The 22,389-nt window shown below is 49.9% G+C and overlaps 2 protein-coding genes across 4 annotated transcripts; both read left to right on the forward strand.

Moving 5' to 3' along the window:
* Nucleotides 1-203: 203 nt before the first annotated feature.
* Nucleotides 204-4,801, forward strand: LOC112666843 (serine protease 44). Of its 3 annotated transcripts, none has more exons than XM_025458297.3 (6): nucleotides 204-298; nucleotides 432-620; nucleotides 811-979; nucleotides 1,348-1,610; nucleotides 2,552-2,709; nucleotides 4,572-4,707. In XM_025458297.3, the coding sequence occupies exons 1-6, from the start codon at nucleotides 235-237 to the stop codon at nucleotides 4,584-4,586; spliced, it is 858 nt and encodes a 285-aa protein (XP_025314082.2). In that variant the 5' UTR covers nucleotides 204-234; the 3' UTR covers nucleotides 4,587-4,707. The 3 variants fall into 3 exon arrangements, with proteins under 3 accessions (XP_025314082.2, XP_025314080.2, XP_025314083.2); XM_025458295.3 differs by lacking the exon at nucleotides 4,572-4,707 and adding an exon at nucleotides 4,220-4,504; XM_025458298.3 differs by lacking the exon at nucleotides 1,348-1,610 and having other exon boundaries at nucleotides 4,572-4,801.
* Nucleotides 4,802-6,768: 1,967 nt separating this feature from the next.
* LOC112666842 (serine protease 45-like) lies at nucleotides 6,769-15,586 on the forward strand. Its single transcript, XM_025458294.3, has 6 exons — nucleotides 6,769-6,908; nucleotides 8,809-8,835; nucleotides 12,306-12,453; nucleotides 12,941-13,215; nucleotides 14,082-14,245; nucleotides 14,556-15,586. Exons 1-6 carry the CDS (start codon nucleotides 6,809-6,811, stop codon nucleotides 14,787-14,789), a joined length of 948 nt encoding a protein of 315 aa, XP_025314079.1. The 5' UTR covers nucleotides 6,769-6,808; the 3' UTR covers nucleotides 14,790-15,586.
* Nucleotides 15,587-22,389: the final 6,803 nt, after the last annotated feature.

Genomic DNA, 22,389 nt, shown 5'->3' on the forward strand with positions numbered 1-22,389 from the left:
GTGTATAACCCAGAAGATCTCTATTTTACTCTTGATAAAAGCAATGGCATTTTCAGGCGCCTCAGGAGCCTTCTGGATTGTTTTCTGTCGGATAACCGGGAGGTGGGAATCCTGGAGGTGCAGCTGGCTGGGAAGGGTGCCGGACAGAGCACCTCGTCCGGCCGGCGAAGCGACGGCAGGGCCAAGAGCCGCCGCGAGGGGGCGTCCCCACAGGGCTGCGGCGCACGCGGGCCCATGGCGTCCCGGGGCGGCCCCCTGGGCCTCCTGCTCTGGCTCCTGCTCCTCCAGCCCCTGCTTGGTGGGACCCCGTGGGCGGGGAGGGGGCGAGGGCAGGCTGGGCGGCACGGGGAGTGGGTGGAGGAGGGGTGCTGGAGGAAGGGGCAGGCGAGAGGGTGCCCGCGGGCCAGCTCCTGCCTCACCGTCTTCCCCAGGTGAGGGGTGCGACCCCAGCGAGGACTCTGCAATGACCCCGGCAAGCTCAGAGGCGCCCTCGCCACCAGGGCACCAGGAGTCCCCGCGGATGCCAATACCCACTGCAGCCCCACGGCTTCTAGCGCTCGCAGTGGGAGAGGCCCCGGAGTCCCATCAGACCACTGAGTATGAACCACTGTCTCCTCAAGGTACTGCCTCTGGACAGGTGTGGACAGGCCTGCCTGGGAGGCCACAGGGGGAGCTGCTTGGCTGGGCAGATAGAAGGGTCAGACTCTGTCTTGAAGGGTTGGAGAGGAAACCTGGCTCTGTCCTGGTGGCCGACCAGGGGCTGTGGGTGGGAAGGAGATGGTAGCTTCACCTCCAGCAACTTCTCTTTAGTGAGTCAGCTAGAATGTGGCCCCAAGTCTACGAGGAGAGCCTGTTCAGTGCCCGCCTCAGACAAGAAGTGGCCCTGGCAGGTGAGCCTGCAGGCCCGGGATAAACATGTATGTGGAGGCTCCCTCATTGCTCATCAGTGGGTGCTGACCGCCGCCAACTGCATAATTGGGTGAGTGTCTGTGGCTCCAGCTTGGGCTCTGTGACCTGGTGCCAGTCCTACTCCCTTCCCTGAGCTTCCTCTTCCTCCGCCTCTGAAAAGGAGTCACGGCCCCCTGAGTTTTATTCAGTCTTGAGTGAGACTTGAGAATTTGCGTGTCTACCAAGTTCCCGGCTGCTGCTTTGGTAGCCTTGGGATCTCGCTCGGATGACCACTGGCTAGAGTGGTTAGGGTCTGGGCATGGGATATGGTTTGCAGGCAGGCAGGGGCCTGGTGCTGGCTTAGGAGACAGGAGCAGGCTGGGAAGAGCCTGGAAAGTGTGGAAGGGGTGTATAGAGACGCTCCGGGATCTCTGTGAAGGCTGCGTCCTCTTCCCACAGCCACGAGGAATATACAGTGAGGCTGGGAGACAACTTGTTACAACCTCATTCCGAAACGGCACTGGTGGTTCCAGTTGAAGACATCCTTTGCCATCACTTTTTTGATGATAAAACTTTGAGACATGACATTGCCCTTGTTTTCCTGGCCTCCTCTGTGAATTACTCTTCATCCATCCGTCCTGTGTCCCTCCCTAGAAGGGTTCTCCAAGTGGAAGCTAAGACAGAGTGCTGGGTGACTGGCTGGGGCCACCTGGAAAAAGGAGGTGAGACCCGTAGTTGGGGAGCCGAGGGGGCAGGCTGGTGCCTTGGCCTTGGCTCCCAAGCTGTTCCACAAGGGACAGGGAAGCTGATTCTTTAGCAGGTGGGCAAGGGAGGAGGATGAGGTACTGCCAGGGAGTAACTGAACCTCATTAAGAATTGTTTAATGAGGGGCACCTGGGTGGCTCAGTCCGTTAAATGTCTGACTTGGGCTCAGGTCATGATCTCGGGATCTCGGGATCAAGCCTGAGTCGAGCTCCCTGCTCAAAGGGGTGTCTGCTTCTCCCTCTACTTCTGCTCCTCCCCCACTTGTGTGCGCTCTCCCCAACCCCACCTCAAAAAACAGAAAATCTTTTAAAAAAGAACTGCTGTTGGAATGTTAGCACCTGGGGGGTTGGGTGCCAGGGATGGTGGGTTTTCTCTCGTGTGGCTTTCAGCTCCAGGGTGATGAGGTAGGTGATGGGCTGTCTGCCAGTTACAGCTGTTCCTCCCTGGAGGTACCTGCTGGGTGGGGAGGGAGCTTTTTGTGCCAGGGGGTATAGGCTGAGCCAGAGCAACCCTGTTGGTGAGGGTTAGGGCCTTCCTAACTCAGGGAAGAGGCTGGATTGGTACCTTTGGAGCATCACCTGTCTGAGAGCCTGTGATTCTGCTCTGCACAGGACACCTGTCACTTACTCTTGGTACTCAGAGTGACACTTGCTTTTCATTGCAGGTTGGTAAGGCCTTGCCTCCTTCTGTCCTGAGGTGTCCCTCCTTCCCCCATCGTGGCTTTTTTTACCCCTTCCTCTTCCTCTCCCCTGACCACTACACATTCAGATCCCTCCCGTCAATGGGATGGTATCTACTGCCCCGACTTCCTCTCAGGGGGCAACAGAGCGTGAGTGCAGAGAGGGTTTGGGGACTCCTGTGTTGTCCACTCACACAGACCCTGACTTTCTCCTTGTAGCTTCAGCAATGGTACCGGTTCACCTTCAGGAGAGCAAGCAGCTCATTCTTCACTACAGGAAATGCAACCAGATATTACAGGCACAGTTAGGAACACTTCGCACCCTAGTGAAACAAGGGATGATCTGTGGCTATCAAGAGGAGAAGGGTCCCTGCAAGGTCAGTTCATGGCTCCATGGTGGCCTCCGCATCGAGGATGTCCCCTCAAAGTCTCCTCATTCCTGAGTGCCAGGGCCTGGCTCATCTGCCACCGCTCCCCTCACTCGTGGGGGGAACCACTCATTGCTCCCCTGAGCTGGCCTGGCCTGTTCCTTCAAAAGGGAGCAGCCCTTGCTGCCTGGGGACACTGCCAAGGTGGGGGGAAGTCAGGGAGTGGATAATGCTAACACTCTGAGTTCCTTTCATTGGGTTCCTCCCATGCGGCACTTAGCATGTGACCAGTGGGAGCATCTGTCCCCATTAGCTCTGTTAACCCCCCAGTCATAACCCTGCCACAAAGACATCATACCCGTCATACATGAGTGAGGTCTGAAGGTGTTCGCTTGGGGTCCCCCTGTGCGTGCCTGCAGGACTCCTGCACTGAGTGCTTTCTGGAGGAGGGGGCATTTGGGCTGGGTCTCAGAGGATGAGTATTTGGATTTCTTGGAAAGAGGAGAGGAGCCTTGTAGGGAGAGGGAGCCTCACATACAGCAGCTCTGAGGTGCAAGGGAACCTGTCATGTTCAGGGCATGTCTTCCAGGTCTGGAGCAGTGAGGTGGTCAACAGGGCCAGGGAAGAGGCCTGGAGTGGGAGTATGTGTGGCCTGGAGCGCTGGGCTGAGTTTCTTGATGCCGCCCAGGCAGGACTGCAGGCTAGGTGTTTGTTTCCATCGTCTAGGCAATGCTGCTGAGTTCTGAGTAGGACCTGGGGTGGTTAGGGGGTAAAGAGGGTGTACCTGAGGTTGAGTCACTGACTGCTGGGAGGGTGGGGGTGAGGGACAGGTCAGGAGGGCTCTCTGTTTCTGTCTGAGCTGGGTGGTACAGAGTGGGGGCACCAGAGCAGATCTGGGAGAGGACATGCAATGTTCTGAGATGGGGGCCTTAGGCTATCTGGGACAGTCTGGAGACGGGGAACTGATGAATGTGTGGTGTTGGATATGTGGGTTTAAGGCCAGGAGAAGTTTCAGGTTAGAGATAAGGAGTATGGGATCCTCCCATGCACAGTTGATATTCAAAATAGTTCACATCCATTGAGGCCCAGGACTGAGCCATCAGAAAAGACACCAGCCTTAGAGCTGGAGTAGGGCTGTAGAAGCTGCTCACTGTGCCAGGGGCACCCCTTTGGTTGTTGGGGCATGGGAGGCTTGGGGAAGACCTTGGGGCAATGGAGGAACAGGGGTATTCCAAGAGGATTTCAACACGCTGCTGCACTAGGGCCTACTGGCTGTATATCACGTGTGCATCCATAAGCACCTGGCAAGGAGGAGACTTTCTCAGAGGTTCTTAAACTTTTCACTTAGTTTTCAATTCTCAAATATTCTCAGAAACCTAGGGCTGGTGGGTGCTTGGGGAGGTGGGGTCCTGGGGAAGCCCTATGTGTGCCTGTCTCCCCAAGACTTGCAGTGTGATCAGCCAGTTCTAATGTTGATTCTCTTCCATTCCTGTGTTTGCTTTTTTTCCTCTTTCTCCAGGGAGATTCTGGGGGGCCCCTGGTCTGTGAATTTAGAGAAACATGGGTCCAGGTGGGGATTGTGAGCTGGGGCATTGGCTGTGGTCACAAAAATTCTCCTATAGTTTATACAGATGTTAGTTTGTACAAAGAGTGGATCAGCAGTCACTTGAATCAGGCTTGCTCTTTGGGCTCAGCAGGCTTCTTCCCACTTCTGTGCCTGTTGCTGCCGCTGGGCATCCTGGTGGCCCCATGATCACCCTGGCCCACTCCCCTCCTGTTTCTGAGTCTCACACTGGGCCTCTCCTCTGACTTCCCACTCCTACTCAAATGCTCCTTCCTGCAATTCTGGTTGGCATCCACTGACCCTGTAGAGGACCACACCGTAGAAGGTGGCAGCAAGACTAGAGCCCAGAAAGTGCCCCAGCCTGATGCCCCAATCACCTGCCTCGGCCACACCCACACCTTGGCTGTGCCCTGCCTGCCTGGAAGGAGGGAGTGCAAGCATGCCAGCCTGAGAGCCAGCCAGCCTGCGAGGCGGACCCCGGTGCGTCCTTGCCATCTTGGAGAGCCTCTACCACAGAAGAGACCTCAGGAGCAGTGAGACAGCACTGGAGCTGGGTGTGGGCTCAGGCTGTCACCTGAGACTCTGTCAGAGCAGTCAGCTTGCTGGTGGTGCAGACAGAGGGGGAGGAAGTGTCACCATGTCCCTGCTGAGGTGGGAGACCTGGGGTTTCCACATCTGCCTTGGGTGTGTCTGGGGCTGGGAGGAGTTCCCCTTTACCCAGCAAGGATCCCCCTAGTGCGTGGCCAGCCTGTGGCACACAGGCCCTCTGTGATGGCAGCCCTGTGATGGGGCCCCCCTTCCTCAGTAGCTAGTGGCCACATCCAGGCTCACCCCAAGTTGTGTGGAGGCAGTGATGCAATGCACAGATTTCTGACATCAACTGAATAAACGGAATGTATTTCTGTTCATTCTAAGTTCTGGTCTCCTGAAAATTGTGGGGTTGCATATAACATACTCTTTAGAGAATTAGTCTCTCATGTAGCAAAAGATCTACTCATGATTTTTATTAAGCCCTCAGGAGAGTGGTGAGTCCCTGTCAGCTCATATGGGAGCCCTCTGCATGGTTTTACCTAGCCGGGTCCTGCTTCTGCTACTCCACACGTCTGCCCCGAGCTCTGCAGCTTAACCAGCCTCTGCAGCTCAGAGGAAAGGATCACAAGAGACCAGAACTGGTGACAAGGAATGAAGTTAAAGCATGAGAAATACTTCTTCATTTCTTCCACTTGCTGCTGCTGCCCCCACTCCACAATGTTTTTTGTTTTTGTTTTTAGAATTAATTTTTTAAAAAAATATCTTATTTATTCGTGAGAGACAAGAGGCAGAGACATAGGCAGAGGGAGGACCAGGCTCCTCCCCTCAGGGAGCCTGGTTTGGAAAGGTAGAAAGTCAACCACTGGGCCACCCAGGTGCTGCAAGATTTTATTTGTTTGAGAGAGAGAGAGAGAGAGAGAGAGAGAGACACGGAGCATGCAAAGCACGGGGAGGAGCAACGGCAGAAGGAGAAGCAGGCTCTCCACTGGGCTGGGAACCCCATGTGGGGCTTGATCCCAGGACTCTGGAATCATGACCTGAGCAGAGGACAAACGCTGAACCCACTGGGCCACCCAGGCACCCCGTCCCCTCCTCTTTGTTAGCAAACATCTGTGCTCCTGCTGGGAGGAAGGAGCTCTAGCTCTTAGGCTCTAGTTCTTTACTCTCATTCTCTGGCTCCCCGACTTGTTTAAAATACACATCACTGGCTCCACTCCCAGACTTTTCAGTCCCGTGGGTCTGGGGGCGGGGGGCAAGAACTACATCTTTAGCAAGTTCCCGGTGACGGCGCTGCGCTGGGGCCACTGCTCCGCACGGGTCCAGAAGGCACCCTCCCCGTGACGGCCGCGCCGTGGAAGCGGCACGCGTCCCTCCTACTCCCCTGCGGGCTGTGGGAACTCATCATGCGGGCCCCCTTCGCTCCCAGCAGGGGCACGCGGCCCGCAGACCTGGACACCTCCCGCCCCAGCACCGGACGGGGAGCGGGAACCTGGGCGGCCGGCTCCCAGTTCTATCACACCCAGCAGACTCGAGACCGCGCTGCCGAGGCTCGAGGCTCGAGGCCCGGGTTAGGCCATCCTCTCCCCGGCGCAGCCTGGGAGGCCGGGGAACGCCTCTCCCTGGTCGCGGCTCCCGCAGGACTCGGCATCCCCGCGTCGGCGTCGGTGCGGCTCCAAGCTACCTTCCTAAAGGCGCCTTCCGGTTCCCTAGCCCTACCGCACCTCCCTCAGGCTGTCTCCGCCTTTTCAGATCCTCAGATCGATGGGACTTGTGAGCTTTTCCGACGCACCGAGCCCAGGGGACCAAGGTGCGGCCGGAGGTCCGGGCCAGCACGGACGGACTTTCCCTTCAGGCCACAGGCGGGCGGGCAGGCCTGCGGGGGCGGGGCCGGCGGGGCGTCGTCACGTGCCCGGAGCCGCATCACGTGCTGCAGGCGCCCCGACAGCGTCACGCTCGCCGTCACGTGGGCTCGCGGCGCCGCGTCTGCCGCGTCAGGGGGCACCGCCGGGCCTCATGGCCGCCGCGCTCCCCCGCCGCAGCGCTGGGCCTGCAGCCTCTGGGCCCTGGAGCCTGAGCCGCCGTCTGCTGCTGCTGCTGCTGCTGCTGCACTCGGGTGAGGCGGCGCCTCCTCAGCCGCCGCGTGTCCGTCGTGGGTCGCCGCGTGTCTGCCACGTTCCCTTCCCCCGCCCCCATGCGGTCCTTCTGCCCCCTAACGCCGCCCGCCGCCCGGCCCCGGCACTTGACCCCTGACCTCTGGGCCTGCGAGCTCTTCGGGGGCCTGGGACTCTAGACACCCACCCCCACACGCTGTCACCTGCCCTCCGCGGCCACCCCCTAGCATGGTGTCAGCCCCCTGCCCAACGGGCCTCCTCCCTCGGGTGCACCCCTGCACCACTGCGTCCTCCCGGGCCCACGCGGCCGTCGCGGCTGAGACCCGAGCCGCCCTCCGAGGCCTCGTCCGGCCTCCCGCCCGCGCATGCGCCGCAGGCCAGCCAGCCGCACGCGGCCTCCCTCTTCTCGCCCAGCCCCAGCGCCCCCCCCCCCCGCCCCGCCCCGGCCCTTGTACCCCCCGCCACGCCCCGCTCGCAGCTGCCTCATTCACCGCGAAGACGCGGGCCCTCAGGGCTGCCCCCCGGACAGCTCCAGCCCAAGGGGCCCCTGAACCCCGCCGACACTGTCCTCCCCGCACCGACCCGGTCTCTGTAGCGGTCAGAGCCCTCCCTCCTGGTGGAGGTCGGCGCTGGCCCGCCTCCCTGCTGTGGCTGCAGGCCCTGCGCGCCCTGCTCCCCCAGCCACGTTGCCGCCCGTCTCCGTCCTCTCCCCGTTTGCTAGGTTCCTTCTCCGGCTCCCTTCCCCCTCGAGCAGGATTGCTCCAAGGAGCCGTTCCCAGGTCAGGCGTCCTTCCAGTCCTCCCCACTTCGCCCTTATTCCTTAGCCCACTCCTGCCGTGTCTCTGGCCTTGCTGTTCCTGACTTTCTCCCACTTCCTCCGTTTTCATGGTTTTCCAGCCCCCTGTCTTCTCAGGCCGCACCTCCTGATTCTCCTCTGCTTAGGATAACCCCCTCGCTCCCGCGGGCTCCCCAGGCCACCCACGCCCTGTCAGCCCTGTTCCCTGCAGGGCTGTCTGGGTTCCCTCTTCAGCGCCCCCTCCCCCGGGGGCAGTGACCGGTCCTGTGATACTGCCTCACAGAACAAGCATCTGCCAGTGCAGCCTTCTGCTGCGTGACCTGGAAACGCGTTTGCTTCTTGAGGTCCGAGGCCGAGGCCTCATCTTCCTATAAACTGGGTGCTCTTACTCTGTCCTGGAGTAGGTGGATAGTAGGCACCCCTCTCTAACACCAGGAACTGGGGGTCATCCCAGACGTCGCCACGCCTGGATCCCGCATCCAGCTCCCCGTGTCTGTTCTCCCTGCCGCTTCTTCATCTAGACCACCTCTTTTCTTGCTTGGGTCCCGTGGAGACTCTGGTGGGCCCTCACTGCCTCCAGACTTGTCACCTTCCTCCTCACGCTTCAAAATTCAAGCCTGACTTTGTTACCCTTCCACTGGCCTCCCTCCTCCTCCCAGAGGCTCCCTTTGCTTCTGGGCGTCACTCCTGAGGCCCCTGGTGATTGACCCCTGGCTTTTCCTCCACGGTATCCTTTCTTGCCATCATCAGCCTTGTCCGTTATTCTCTGGAGGCTCTGGCATACACCATGGTGTTTCTTTCTTTTACAACGAATGTCATTGTCACTTTTCTGTTTTTACCTTCTTTTCATCTTTAACACCTGGCACAATAGCCCTACTTCCACAGAAGCCTCCTTGTCCCCCACTTCTTCCAGGCTCCCCTGAAACCTGCGGCCTTGTCCCTGCACTGACCTCACATAGCGGTTGTGTGTTTACTTCTGTCTCTCCCGCAGGACAGCATGGTATCTATTTGATACACTCTGCCCCCCCCCCCCCCCATTTGGCGAATGGACAAATTAACTAATTCATGATCTCTTGCTTCCTCTCTGTTCCCCTTTTCCCCTCCAGGTTATAAAGAAAACACTTCCACACCAGGTGGGTAGGGTGAGCTACTGCTTCAGAAAAACTTCAGCTCCTTGGAGGCTGTGTTCTGAAAAGGGTCACATAGATAGTGTTTCTGGGTGTGTAGGAAGCAGAATTTAGTCTCATGGGTCTGCTTGCTTTCTTCCTTTTTTCAAGATTTTATTTATTTGACAGAGAGAGTGAGAGAGCACAAATAGGGGCAGCAGTAGAGGGAGGGGGAGAAGCAGGCTCCCCCGTTGAGCGGGGAGCTCAATGCGGGGTTCCATCCCAGGGCCCTTGGATGATGACCTGAGCCGAAGGCAGACACTTAACTGACTGAACCACACCTCTGCTCTCTAAAGGGCCTTTATCCTTAGACATCAGGGACGGTGGGTTAGGTTGCTCGCTTGTTCGTGAGCTTACATAGTCATAGGTCCTCCCTGATTGGTTGTGAATTGTTTGATTCATTACGTTAGTTGTTCCTGCTTATGTCCAAGTCTCACTGCTATTCCCCCTCTTCCCCCTCCTCTCAACCTTTCTTATATGTTCAGTGAGCGTCTCTGCTTGTGTGTGTTCTTGTTGAAATATATATTGTGGTTTTGTGTGCATGTGTTTTTAACTTACATAAATGATGGATACTCTAGGTCTCTTTCTGTTTCCTCCTCTTTTCACCGGTTTTATTAAATTTTTTTTTTACTTGGAAATAATTTTAAACTTACAAAACACTGCAAAAATACAGATAGGTCAAGGAAAACATACATCATTTTTTTCAGAATCAGTTGAAGGTAACATATAGCCTGACTCCTTATCCCTAAATACCTAGACATGTTTTTTTCTAAGACTATCCCCTTAGATAACCATAGTATCAACTGATCAACTTCACTTATCAACCACTTCTCGACCTCAAAAATGTACATTGGTACTGTGCTTTTTTATCTACTGCCCATAATCAGATTTGGTCAGCTCTTTGCATTCCTATCAGCCATTCGTAAGGGTGTATATATTGCTACAGACCTACCAACTATAGCACAATGCAGCTTTTATATCTTTTTGCCAATCTAATAGATTAAAAATGGCTTCTTGGTTTGACATTTTTCTCATTACTAATCGGTTTCAGCATGTCTCAACGTGCTTTTGGCCTCTTGACTTTCTTCTAATAAATTGCCTGTCCTTCTCCTTTGTATATTATCTGTTGTTCTTTTTTTCTTGTTGATTTCCTAGAGTTCCTTGTATATTCCTAATACAAGTCCTATATTGATTTTCTTTTTTTTTTTTTTTTTTAAAGATTTTATTTATTTATTCAGAGAGAGACAGAGAGAGAAGCTCCCATGGGGAGCCTGATGCAGGACTTGATCCCAGGACCCCGGGATCACAAGCTGAGCCAAAGGCAGATGGTCAACCACTGATCCACCCTGTATTGATTTTCAATATTGCAAATATTGCCTTCTAATCTGGCTTCTGCCAGTTAATTTTGTTCCCAGGATTAAAAAAAAAAATCCTTGATTTTGATAATAATCGGATTAATCTGTTTGATGCTTTATGGTTTGTATTTTGAGATTTTGTTTAAGGAGCCCTTTGCCACCCCATGTCATATGGTCTACTGTTAACTTTAAGAGTTTCACTTTCCTATTTAGGTCTCCAAGTGCTTCTAGGGAGGAATCCAGTTTTGGTTTTCTTATTTCTTCTTTAGTGAGTCAGTTTTCCCAGCACCATCTATTCAACATCCATCCTTCACCCACTGATGGTGGTGGCTCCTTTATTTACATTAAGTTCCTGTGTTCCCAGAACAAACTCAAGCTCTCTATTCTTTTCCATTGCTTCATTTGTCTGTCCTTGTCAATACCACACTGTTTTTGTTGTTACTGGTTTTGATGTGTATCTTGATACCTACTAGGGCAAGTGTCCTTTTATATTCTGCTTTTTCAGAGACTGAACTAGTCATGGACCTTTTTTTTTGTTTTTTCTATTTCAGTTTTAGAATAAGTTTATAAAGCTTCCTAAAATTCTAATTTGGAAGATGACTTTATAGATTAATTTGGGGGAAAAGTACATCTGAAATGTTTAGTTTAAAAGCAAGGGATGTCTCTGTTGGTCATTTTCCAGGTTCTTTATTAGAGGTTTTTTTTTTTTTTTTCTTTATTAGAGTTTTATATGTATCACCACAGAAATCTAGCATAGTGTTAGATAAGTTAATTCCTTGGTATTTATGATTTTTTTGTTATTGAAAATATATCTTATTTTGAATATAGTTTCTAGCTGATTGTGCTGGAGTAGAGAAGTGTTATTGATTTAAACAGTAAGTTGTTGAAGTACTATATATACACACAAAAGTACACAAACTTTAAGTGTCCAGATCAAGAAATTGTCTCACAGTGAACCCACCTGTATAGTCACTGCCTTAGTCAGAAAGTAGAGTAACACCAGCCCCCAAAAGCTCCCTTAAGATCTCTCTTACTTTCGCTGCTCTTCTCCCACAAAAGTACCATTATTCTTGGCTTCTGACCATATAGAATCTTTTTGTCTGTTCCTCAGTGTTATGTGGTGTTTGCTGTAGGTTTGTGGTCTCTAATTTTTATAAAGTTAAGGATTTCCTTTCTGTTCCAAACTAAGAGATATTTTTTTTTGTTTCTAGTTTTTTTTTAGTCAAAATACATGTTGAATTTTTCAAATGTCTTTTTTCTGTGTCTGTTGAGAAAAGCATATGATCTTTTCCTTTAGCGAAAAAGAAAAAAAAAAAAAGAAAAAAGAAAAAGAACTGTTTATGTGGCAGATACACTGAGGGCTTTTCCATTGTGGGACCACCCTGGCCCTCCTGGGACAATCTCCACATGATTGTGGTGCATTATTTTTTCAAAATATAATGTTGAGTGATATTTTATTTAGAAATTTTTGCATCTGTGTTCATTCACACAGTTGTACAACTCGACTGCTTCAGAAGTATATGCAGGTGGAGACTGGAAACTGGGGTGGCGGGGCCTCCGTGGGCTCCATGCTGGGGTTCTTTCTTGAATGGCCTGTGTAAAGATTTCTGACACATGAGTCTGGAACTCTCCTCAGTTTTGAGTAGTGTGGGGACAGACCTTTTGCATGTACAAGATGCAGCAAGTTTTATGGCCTTTCAGGAACATGGCCTCGGGACTTAGGCCAGACACCAGAGAATGCATTGCTTGTCCTAGGGCTCCTTCTGTGCTCTCTTGTTTTGGGGTTCCCTGCTAATCATTCCCTGTCGTCTCAGTATCTCTCTCTCTCTCTCTCCCCTGTAATATCTCTGTGTCTCTATCTTGAAGCCTTGTATCTCTGTCGTCAGTTGTCCAGCCCTGCGCCTCTGGGCAGGCCTCTGCTCTCCCTTCTTTGGCTCTGTCTCCCCATCTTTGAAATGTGGACAAGCCCCCGAGTTTACAGCTTTGTGTGCATTGTCTCAGGCTGGGGGGGACATCTTGGTCTCAGTTGTTCTCATCCTCCAATGTGTGGTCACCGTGTCCCCCTGGACATTGTTCTTGAAGTTTGCGGCAAACCCTGGTGGTCAGGGGATTTGGATGTGATCCGCCATTGGCCCTGGGAGGTGAGCCTCCGGCTGGAAAATGAGCACGTATGTGGAGGGGCCCTCATTGACCTCGACTGGGTAGTGACTGCTGCCCACTGCATCCAAGGGTGAGTATGGCCCCCGTGTCCGTGGCCTGGAGACCTATCCCCCACATTTCTTCTGTGAAACAGTGTGGAAGTCGGGAGGTGAAGGGGAGTAGGAAGGGATATCCAGAATGGGGAAGAGGCCAGCTCAGGGTCTCACAGGAGACCCAAGCAACAAATACTGTACTTGAGCAAGGCAACAGGAAAACCCTCCCTTCCCCCTGCCACCATCTCTCACGCACATGAGGATGTACACGTATATCAGCACCTGCCCACTTGCATACACCACATGCAGATGAGGCCACCTCGAATCAATGTGAACAGGGAATGAGGGGGCAGTGGTCATGTCCCTGGCCCTGAGGGCCTCCAGGCTGGATGAACAAGGTGAAGCAATCAGAGCAAACCAGACAGGGCTTCTGCTAAGCGGGAGGTTCTTCAGTAGTGGACGATGGGAGCGCGGTGTGGCCTGGGAACCTGACACCTACTACCTGGGGCCATGTGTCTCCTGCAGCACCAAAGAGTACTCAGTGATTCTTGGTACCAACAAGCTGAAGCCCGCAGACTCCCTGAGGGTCACCATGATCCCTGTGAAGGACATCGTTATGCACCCCAAGTTCTGGGGCCGGACCTTCATCATGGGGGATGTTGCCCTTCTGCAGCTCCACAGGCCCGTGGCACTCAGCAAGTACGTGCAGCCCATCTGCCTCCCAGAGCCCAGCTACAACCTGAAGGTTGGGACACAGTGCTGGGTGACTGGCTGGGGCCAGGCTAAACAGCGCTTCTCAGGTGAGCAAGATGGGCGGGGATGGGGTGTGGAACCACAGAAGGGGTACTGCTGCACCTTTGGGGGCCTTGCCTGCCGGACCCCTCCAAGGTGCCTCTTGGGAGGCTCATGACCATTACCTCTGGGCCCTGGTTCTTGGGATGCGCTAGAACTCTCCTCATGTGGAAACTGTTTTCATGGTTGACACCACTGTGCTTCTTGTGGCCACCTCAATCCGGTCTAGTAGTGCCTGGGCTAGGCATGATCTTCTGCCTCTTACAGAAGCTCAGAGTCAGGGAATCATAAATTGACTTGCCCACTTATTCATTGACTTGATGAGCTTGGAGTGTCTGCCCCATACCAAACCCTTTGAGTTGGGAACACGGGCCTCACCTGCAGGGCACTTCATACCTGCATGGGGGTGGGGGCCCAGGCTGACAAGGGAAGAGGCAGAGGCTTTTTCCGGTGATCTCGAGATCAAGTTGGAAGGGGTCTGTGATGAGCTGTGGCCATGGGATCTATCAGAGATGCCTGAAGGAGGAGCAAGTGTTAACTGGGTGACTGAGGGCACGACTGGTGCAAAGCTCAGAGGCTGGAGAGAAGCAGGACATGGTCATAAGTGGTTTGTAAGTGGTTGCACTGAGACTTGGATTGTGGCCTGCAGGGTGCAGAAGCCAAAGCTTCCCAGAGAAAGGGATCCTAGGAGAGAGCCTTAGAGGGTGAGGGGCTCATGGGACAGCGCAGGGGGCCAGACAGGTGAAAGGGCACCGGGTGTGCGAAGGGGTGTGGGTTGGCTGAGTCTCAGAAATGAAGGTGACAGGGCCGTGGGAAGAGGCCAGGGCTGAGTGCAGTGAAGAGTCCTTTCTCACCCCACCGGGCTCCTCCACAGTTAACTCCACACTGACCCCAGAGCTGCAGGAGGCTGAGGTGTTTATCATGGACAATAAAAGGTGTGACCAGATTTACCGCAAGAAGTCCTTCATCCCCCACATTGTCCCCCTTGTCCTGGGGGACATGATCTGTGCCACCAATTACGGAGAAAACTTGTGCTCGGTGAGTTTCTGGGAGGTTCTGGCAGTTCTTCTGTTGGGAGTGACCCCCAGGGCGGAGTGGGGTTTGCCGGGCTTCCCTCTTTGTCACCATCACCAGGCAGTGCTCTGCTCCCCTCTTCCTTCCCCTGTGACTTCGATCTTGCCTGATATTCTGGAATGGGTCTATAACTGAGGGGTGAAGGATGCAGTGAGATCCTCAAGGAGTGAAAGAATCCTCCGAGCAGAAGTCAGAGGGTGGGCATTCTGGGTCCTCGGGGGTCCTGGGTCCTAGTAGGGCCCAGAACTCCCATTCTCCTCTTCTCTTTACCTAGGGAGATTCTGGGGGCCCATTGGCTTGTGAAGTCGAGGGCAGATGGATTCTGGCTGGGGTGTTGTCCTGGGAAAAGGCCTGTGCCAAAGCAGAGAATCCAGGTGTATATGCCCGCATCACCAAATACAGCAAGTGGATCAAGCAGCAAATGAACAATGGGCCTCTCTCATGCCTCCAAACCTCTACCTGGCTCCTACTCCTGTTCTGGCTGCTGCAGCCCCAGATGGGTCCCTGATTTCCCCTCTCTCCTCTTTTTCCTGCTTTGCCTCTGCTGTGTGGGTCCAGATCAAGGTTAGATCAAGGTCATGTGTCTGTATTCAATAGGAGTCAAGGTGGGGAAAGAGTGGCCCCTGGGAGATGGGGCCCTGCTTTTGCATCTCAGTGGGGAGGGATGTGGGGGATGACTGGGCCGTGGGTGACCAGGAGAAGGGAAGTGTGGCCTAGAAGGGCTCTGGATTGGGGACCAGGATAGCCGGGATTAAATTTGTGCATATGTGAGCTGGCTTTGTTTTCTTTTCTGAGTGACCCTGCGGGGGTTGGGGGTGGGTGGGAAGGCAGGGTCTCCTGGAATTAATTCTGCTGGCAGGCTCCCCACAGTGGAGGCTGATGGTTTTTGCTGTGTCAGTGGTGTGGGGACATAGGGAAAGGGCCAGGGCTGAGGCCTCTGTTTCCTTATCTGTAAAGGGGGCCTGCTATAAGGGAGCTGCTAAAATATGCCTTGTAGCCTGACAGTAGGAAGGACCCACCTAAAGTGCTCCAAACTTAGCTTGCTTTCTTGTTTGTTTTTTTAAATGGCACTAAAACCTGCTTGCAAAAGTATTACCTGTTCATCATCTATGTCTTTTCTTTTAAAATTAAAAAAAAAATTATAGGCAATATCGGAATACATCCTTGGTGTGATTTACTGAAAATATTCAGAAATACATGTAAAGGTTTCCCCCCTTCCCACCTGACCACCAGTGCTGCTCCCTTCCCCAGGAGTAATCTCTTGGCATCCTTAAATAAAATGTCTATATGATTTTTTAAAATAAATGGGATCTTAGATGTATTGTTAATAATCCACATTAAAAAAATTATATACCTTGACACACTTTCTACGTCAATACCTAGAGCTATTCATTATTTTCCATCACTGCATGGGTTCCGTGCAGCTGCAACATAGGTAATGTAACCAGCACCAGGTTTTAGGCTGTTTCTGACTCTTCAGCCTGAGACAGTGCTGCCATGAATGCCAGTCCTGTATATGTGTGTGTGTGTGTGTGTTTGTGTGTGTGTGTGGGGTGGGGTGGGGTGGGGCTGGGGGAGGACATGTCTTTCTAGGAGTGGCCTGAGGTCAGGGCAGTCATCAAAGAACACACAAATTTAATAATTTTGGATGAATAGTATTCCTCCCAAAAGCTGAGCCACTTTACGTTCATACCTACGGTATAGGAAAGTGTTTCCCCTTTTGCTAAAAATGGATATTATTAATCTTTTAAGATGTGCCCATTTAATGGTAGAAAGTTATATCATTGCTATCTTAATTTGCATTTTCTTGATTGGAAAAATATCTTTCTATGTGTCCTAGTAAATCCTCTTTATATACTTTGCTTATTTTTTTTAAAGATTTTATTTATTTATTCATGAGAGACAGAGAGAGAGAGAGAGAGAGAGGCAGAGACACAGGCAGAGGGAGAAGCAGGCTCCATGCAGGGAGCCCAACGTGGGACTCGATCCCGAGTCTCCAGGATCAGGCCCTGGGCCGAAGGCAGTGCTAAACCGCTGAGCCACCCGGGCTGCCCACCTTTGCCTATTTTTAAGATTGGGTTGCCTTTGTTTTTCTTATGAAAGGTTTTATCTTTTCTGAATACTAAGTTTTTGTTTGTTTGTTTTAAAACTTTTTAAATTTTTATTTATTTATGATAGTCACAGAGAGAGAGAGAGGCAGAGAGAGAAGCAGGCTCCATGCACCGGGAGCCCGATGTGGGATTCGATCCTGGGTCTCCAGGATCGCGCCCTGGGCCAAAGGCAGGCGCTAAACCGCTGCGCCACCCAGGGATCCCTGAATACTAAGTTTTTGTCAATGATTTTACAAATATTTCCGTATCTTTTGGAAATATAGGGAATAGATGGAATTATGGAGTATTGCTGTAAAGACCTTTAAAATTATTATGGAGTCAGATAGTCTTTACTTTCTTTATGGGTTTTGTGCCTAGCTGAGGATGGTCTTCTCCATCTCCAGATTTTTAAGGTATCTTCCCATTTTTCTTTTTATTTTGATAAATATTTTTTTATGTGTGACTGTAATCCATTTGAAATTTCTGTTCATATGTGGTGTGAGGTGGGGATCCAATTCTGTTTCCAACTAGAGAGCCAATTACATGGATACTATTTCTTATGGAGACTATTTTTTCCTGCTGATTTGAATATCTACATTTATAATAAAGAAATCTTAATATATTCATTTTATGTTTACAAAACTTCTGTTATTGTTCCCGTTGATTTATTTGTTCCTGAGTTAGTGCTATACTGTTTCAAACAGCTTTATGTTATGTTTTGTTAAATGGTAGTAAAAGCTAAGCTCTCCTTTTAAAAAAAGATATTCCCAGGATCTGTGGGTGGCTCAGTTAGGTGTCTTGCCTTGGGCTCAGGTCATGATCCCACAGTCCTGGGATTGAGTCCTGCTTCTTCCTCTGCCTGCTGCTCCCTCTGTCTGCCGCTCCCCCTGCTTGTGTTCTCTCTCTAACAAAATCTTTAAAAAAGAAAAAGATGCTGACTAATCTACAGAGTTTGTCTTCCATGTAAACTTTACAAGCAGTTTGTCAGTTTCTATTAAAGATACTCTTGGTATTTGAGTTGAAGTTAGATATGCAGACTAATTTTACAACGTTGAATTCCTAACCAGGGTTATGGTATATGGCTCTTCTGTTCATGGATGTCTGGAAAAATATTGAGTTTATTTCTAAGTATTTTATAAATTTGGGTTACATTTATTGTGGATGATATCTCTTCCCATTAAATTTTTTTCCTGATTTTGCATATTAGGTATTTTAAAGCTGCTGATTTAAAAAAAAAATAGTGATCTTGTTTCCTGGTCATCTTGCAAAACTGATTTATTTAATTCGGCAGTTTCTCAGTTGATTCTTTTGGGTTATTTTTGGCTAATCAAATACCCTAAAATGGTGAGAGCTATGTCTTGTCCTTTTTTGAAAATCCTACCATTTATTTCTTTTGTTATCTCATTGCCCATGACTTCTAACAGTGTGAAATAGTGGCGATACTGGTGGGGGTCCATATGCTGACCTTGACCTCAGCCTTCCTATGTTTCACAGATATTTCCTGGGAGTCTTTGCTGTGCCTGGCATGGTCTTGGGTCCTAGTGACACAGTAGTGGATTATTAAGATGATTATATGGGTTTTCTTACTTAATTTGTTCACATAGTGAGATTCATTACTAGATCTCAATAGATTTCTTAGATAAATCCCTTAATACACTGTGGATTCCATTTGTTGGCATTTGGTTGAAAATTTCTGCCCCAAAGCTGGATTGGTCTTCACTTTTCCTTTCTATTCCACCATTTGTTCAAATTTGGTGTCTTTGCTGTGTTAGCCTCTTAAAACATGTTGAGAAGCTTTTAGTATTTTTCCATGCCCTAGAGCAGTGTATATAATGCCAGCATGATCTGTTCCTGAGGTTTGGTAGATAGTGCACGTAAAACTCACTGGACCTGATAGCTTTCTTAAGGAACAGACAAATCTTTGACTATTTAAAAAATATCTTGTATAGTTATTGGCCTAGTTGGGTTTCCCACTTCTTTTTGCTTTAATTTTAGTCTAGAAAAATCACTAACTTTAACCTAGAATCTTACATTTCAAACTGATGTATAAAATTGAACCTATGGCCTCTTTCCTATTTTTTGTTAAGACTATTTATTCATGAGAGACACAGAGAGGCAGAGACATGGGCAGAGGGAGAAGTAGGCTCCCCATGGGGAGCCTGATGTGGGACTCAATACCAGGACCCCGAGATCATGACAAATGCTCAACCACTGAGCCACTCAGGCTCCCCCTCTTTCCTATTTTTTGTTTGTTTGTTTTCCCTTTCCTATTTCTTTTTAAGATTTTATTCATTTATTTATTCATGATAGACAGAGAGAGAGAGAGGCAGAGACACAGGCAGAGGGAGAGGCAGGCCCCATGTAGGGAGCCCGATGTGAGACTCGATCTCAGGATTCCAGGATCATGCCCTGGGATGAAGGCAGGCGCTTAAACCACTGAGCCACCCAGGCTGCCCCCCTTTCCTATTTCTAATATTACTTAAATATGTACTTTTTCCTCTTACTTAATTATTAAAGATTAGAATTACCAAATTCTTGTCTATTTCATAGGTGTTTTTAAAAATCCATCTGGTAGGGGTGCCTGGGTAGTTCAGTCAGTTAATCATTTGATACGTGATTCGGCTCAGGTCATGATCTTGGGGGATTGAGCCCTGTGTTGGGTCTGCACTCAGTGGGGAGTCTGCATGAGATTCTCCCTCTGCTGCTCTCTCTCAAATAAATAAATAAATCTTTAAAAAATCCATCTGGTATATCTTATTGGTTAGCTTTCTGGTATCTGTCCTTACCTCATTTTACTCCAGGTCCTGGTCTGCAGCCATCCCACTGTGCAATGCTGTTCATATTTTTTAGGGTGGAACTGTCACACTCCCAGCTCCCAAGAGGGGTGGCTCCTTGATCTGATGGAGGTAGCATAGTGCAGTGCCCCGGCTGCTTGGCTCCAGTTGGGTTACTCAGCCAGCATAAGGCATGGTTAGAGAGACATGTGCACTCTTTGAATGTGGGTGAGGAAGCAGAAGGATGTGGGCTGTTGGCAACCAGTTTTTACAAGTTTTTATTTAAATTCCAGTTAATCCACATACAGTGTGATATTGGTTTCAGGTGTACAATGTAGTTATTCAACACTACTGTACATCACCTGGTACAGTTGGCAACCATTTCTAGACAAGGGGACCAGCTCAGGAGGAAGCTGCCATCACTGAAGAGAGGAGAAGAATTTTAAGCCTATTTGAATAGAAGTTTCTCTTATTTGGGGACTCCTAAATGATACAAACTAGCTTTTGGTTTTGGTAATCAAACCTTTTTTGTTCATTCATTAAAGCTTTTTTAGCTTTAGTAATTATAACCTTCTACTTTTGGGGGTATGTATTTTACTGTCATTTTTCAAATTTCTGGAGTCATATGCTGAGTCAGTTAACAGACTTCTTTGGTTTCTAATATTTTCACTTAATTCTATAAAATTTCCTCTGGGTCTCACTTCGGCCACATTGCACAGGATTTGCTATCTACTGACCTCATTATTCATTTCTGTATTTTTTTTAAATTTTTTTTTAAGATTTATTTATTTATGATAGACATAGAGAGAGAGAGAGAGAGAGAGAGAGAGGCAGAGACACAGGCAGAGGGAGAAGCAGGCTCCATGCACCGGGAGCCCGACGTGGGATTCGATCCCGGGTCTCCAGGATCGCGCCCTGGGCCAAAGGCAGGCACTAAACCGCTGCGCCACCCAGGGATCCCCATTTCTGTATTTCTAATTTCATGGTATATTTCGTATTTAACCCAAGAGTTCCCTAGAAGTTCCCCAGAAGTTCCCTGGAAGGATGCCTGTGTGACTCAGTGGTTGAGCATCTGCCTTCAGCTCAGGGTGATCCTGGGTCCTGGGATTGAGTCCCACATCGGGCTCCCTACAGGGAGCCTGCTTCCTCTGCCTATGTCTCTGCCTCTTTCTCTGTGTCTCTCATGAATAAATAAAATTGAAAAAGAATAAAGAGTTTATAGAATGTTACTTTCTCAAAATAAGTTAACAAAGTTTGTTTTTAAAAATTTCAGATGTGTTGCTCACTCTTTTGTTTTTAAATCCTAGTATCATTGCATCGTGGTACAAAACTGTGGCCCAAATTGTTCAGCTTTTAAGGGCAGGTTATTGTCGTGTTCTTAGTAGGGTCTAGTGGGTGGTTGATTTTTATAGATATTCCATCCTCCAAAGACAGAGTGGGAGAAGGCGTCCCCCAAAGTGGATTGTTTCAGTTTCCCACAGATCACGAATTGACTTTGCTTTATGGGTTTTTTTTTCTTAAGATTTATTTATTTATTTATTCATGAGAGACACACAGAGAGAGGCAGAGACATAGGGAGAGGGAGAAGCAGGCTCCATGCAGGGAGCCCTATGTGGGACTTGTCCTGGGACCCTAGGAACACACCTTGGGCGAAGGCAGGCACTCAACTGCTGAGCCACCCAGGCATCCCTGCTTTATGGGTTTGATGTTATGTGATCAATAACAAACTTTATGATGTTACATAGTCATTATAATTTTTATCTTTTCCCAACAACGTGAAATAACTTTTTCTGTTTAAAGCTTTTGTCCTGAATCACATCTCTAAAGATCAACACTGCTATTTCTGTTTTCACTTGCATATACTTACTGTGTTTTTACCTGTCTTTTTACTTTTGACTGCTTCGTGTCATTTTGTTTCAGCTGGCTCTCTGGTGAGTAGCATGTGAGAGACTTTTTTTTTTTTTTACCCAATATAAGAAACTTTGACTTTTAAAAGTAGAAGGTTTTAGGGCAGCCCGGGTGGCTCAGCGGTTTAGCACCACCTTCAGTCCAGGGCACGATCCGGACCCGGGATCGAGTCCCATGTCAGACTCCCTGTATGGAGCCTGCTTCTCCCTCTGCCTGTGTCTCTGCCTCTCTGTGTGTCTCTCATGAATAAATAAATAAAATCTTTTTTAAAAAAGTAGAGGGTTTTTGTATTCATGTTGGTGGTGGTGATGGATATGCTTGGTTTTTATTGAATTTTATCCTATTGTGTTTCATTGACTGGTCCCCCCAAGGCATTATTTTCCACAAAGGCAGGAGATAGAGCTTTCCTTCTCTGGATTTATCTTTCCTTTGTTTTGTTTTTGTTTTTGTTTCCTTTTCTTTTTCTTTCTTTCTCTCTTTCTCCCTGTTTCCCCCTGGAAGAAATTTGATTGTAGGGGTAATCATTCCTTGATTTTCAGCCAGGTATCTCTAGACACAGTTTGTTTTGCCTGCTTTTGAGTTTCATACAATGTGTACCTTTCTGTGTCCGGCTTCTTTCACTCAACAGCATGTTTATGAGATTGGCCATGTCGTTATGTGTAGCAGTCCACTCTCATTGCTGGCTAGTATTCTGAGCCTCCATCCTGCCTTTGAGGGCTGTTGGGTAGCTTCCAGTTTAGGCTTAATGCAGCAGTAATGCCGTGAGCTGTGAACCATCTCTTGGAACTTTCCTGCTGCATTTGTTGCGTGACTGTGTCTAGAGCATGCAAGCAGGAGAGACCCTGCAAGTTGTGAGGTAGGCACATACTCTGTTCTACTAAATGATCCCAAAGTTCCCCACCATGGTGTCCTGGTCCTTCCCCCCACCCCTCAGCGGTGTGCAAGCAACCTTGTTACCCCACATCCTGGGCAACACTGGCAGGTGGAGCAGGAGTGAATGGTCCTGATGGGCAGTGTGAAGAGCATGGGGATCGTGGGGAGGGCACCTCAGTGGGGTGCTGGGGAGGTCGTCCCAAGATGGCATTTATCCTGACTCATGGAGACCCAGGCCTGCAAGCTGCTGCTTCTCAGAAAGTCACATTCCCAAGCCCAGAACAGCTGGCCTCTCTCTCCCCCAGGAGCAGAGCCTGAACCCCAGTTCTAGTTTAGGCGCCCCCAGCAGCCATCCCCCTCCATGTCTCAGTTCCCACACCTCTAGGATGCCCTCGGAAAGGTTTCATGAAAGAACACGGAGCAGACAGTGGGGTTTACAGGTGTTGTAATGGGCTCAGGATCA

The sequence above is a fragment of the Canis lupus genome, chromosome 20, assembly GCF_003254725.2.
Source record: "Canis lupus dingo isolate Sandy chromosome 20, ASM325472v2, whole genome shotgun sequence".
NCBI classification, from domain to species: Eukaryota; Metazoa; Chordata; class Mammalia; order Carnivora; family Canidae; genus Canis; species Canis lupus.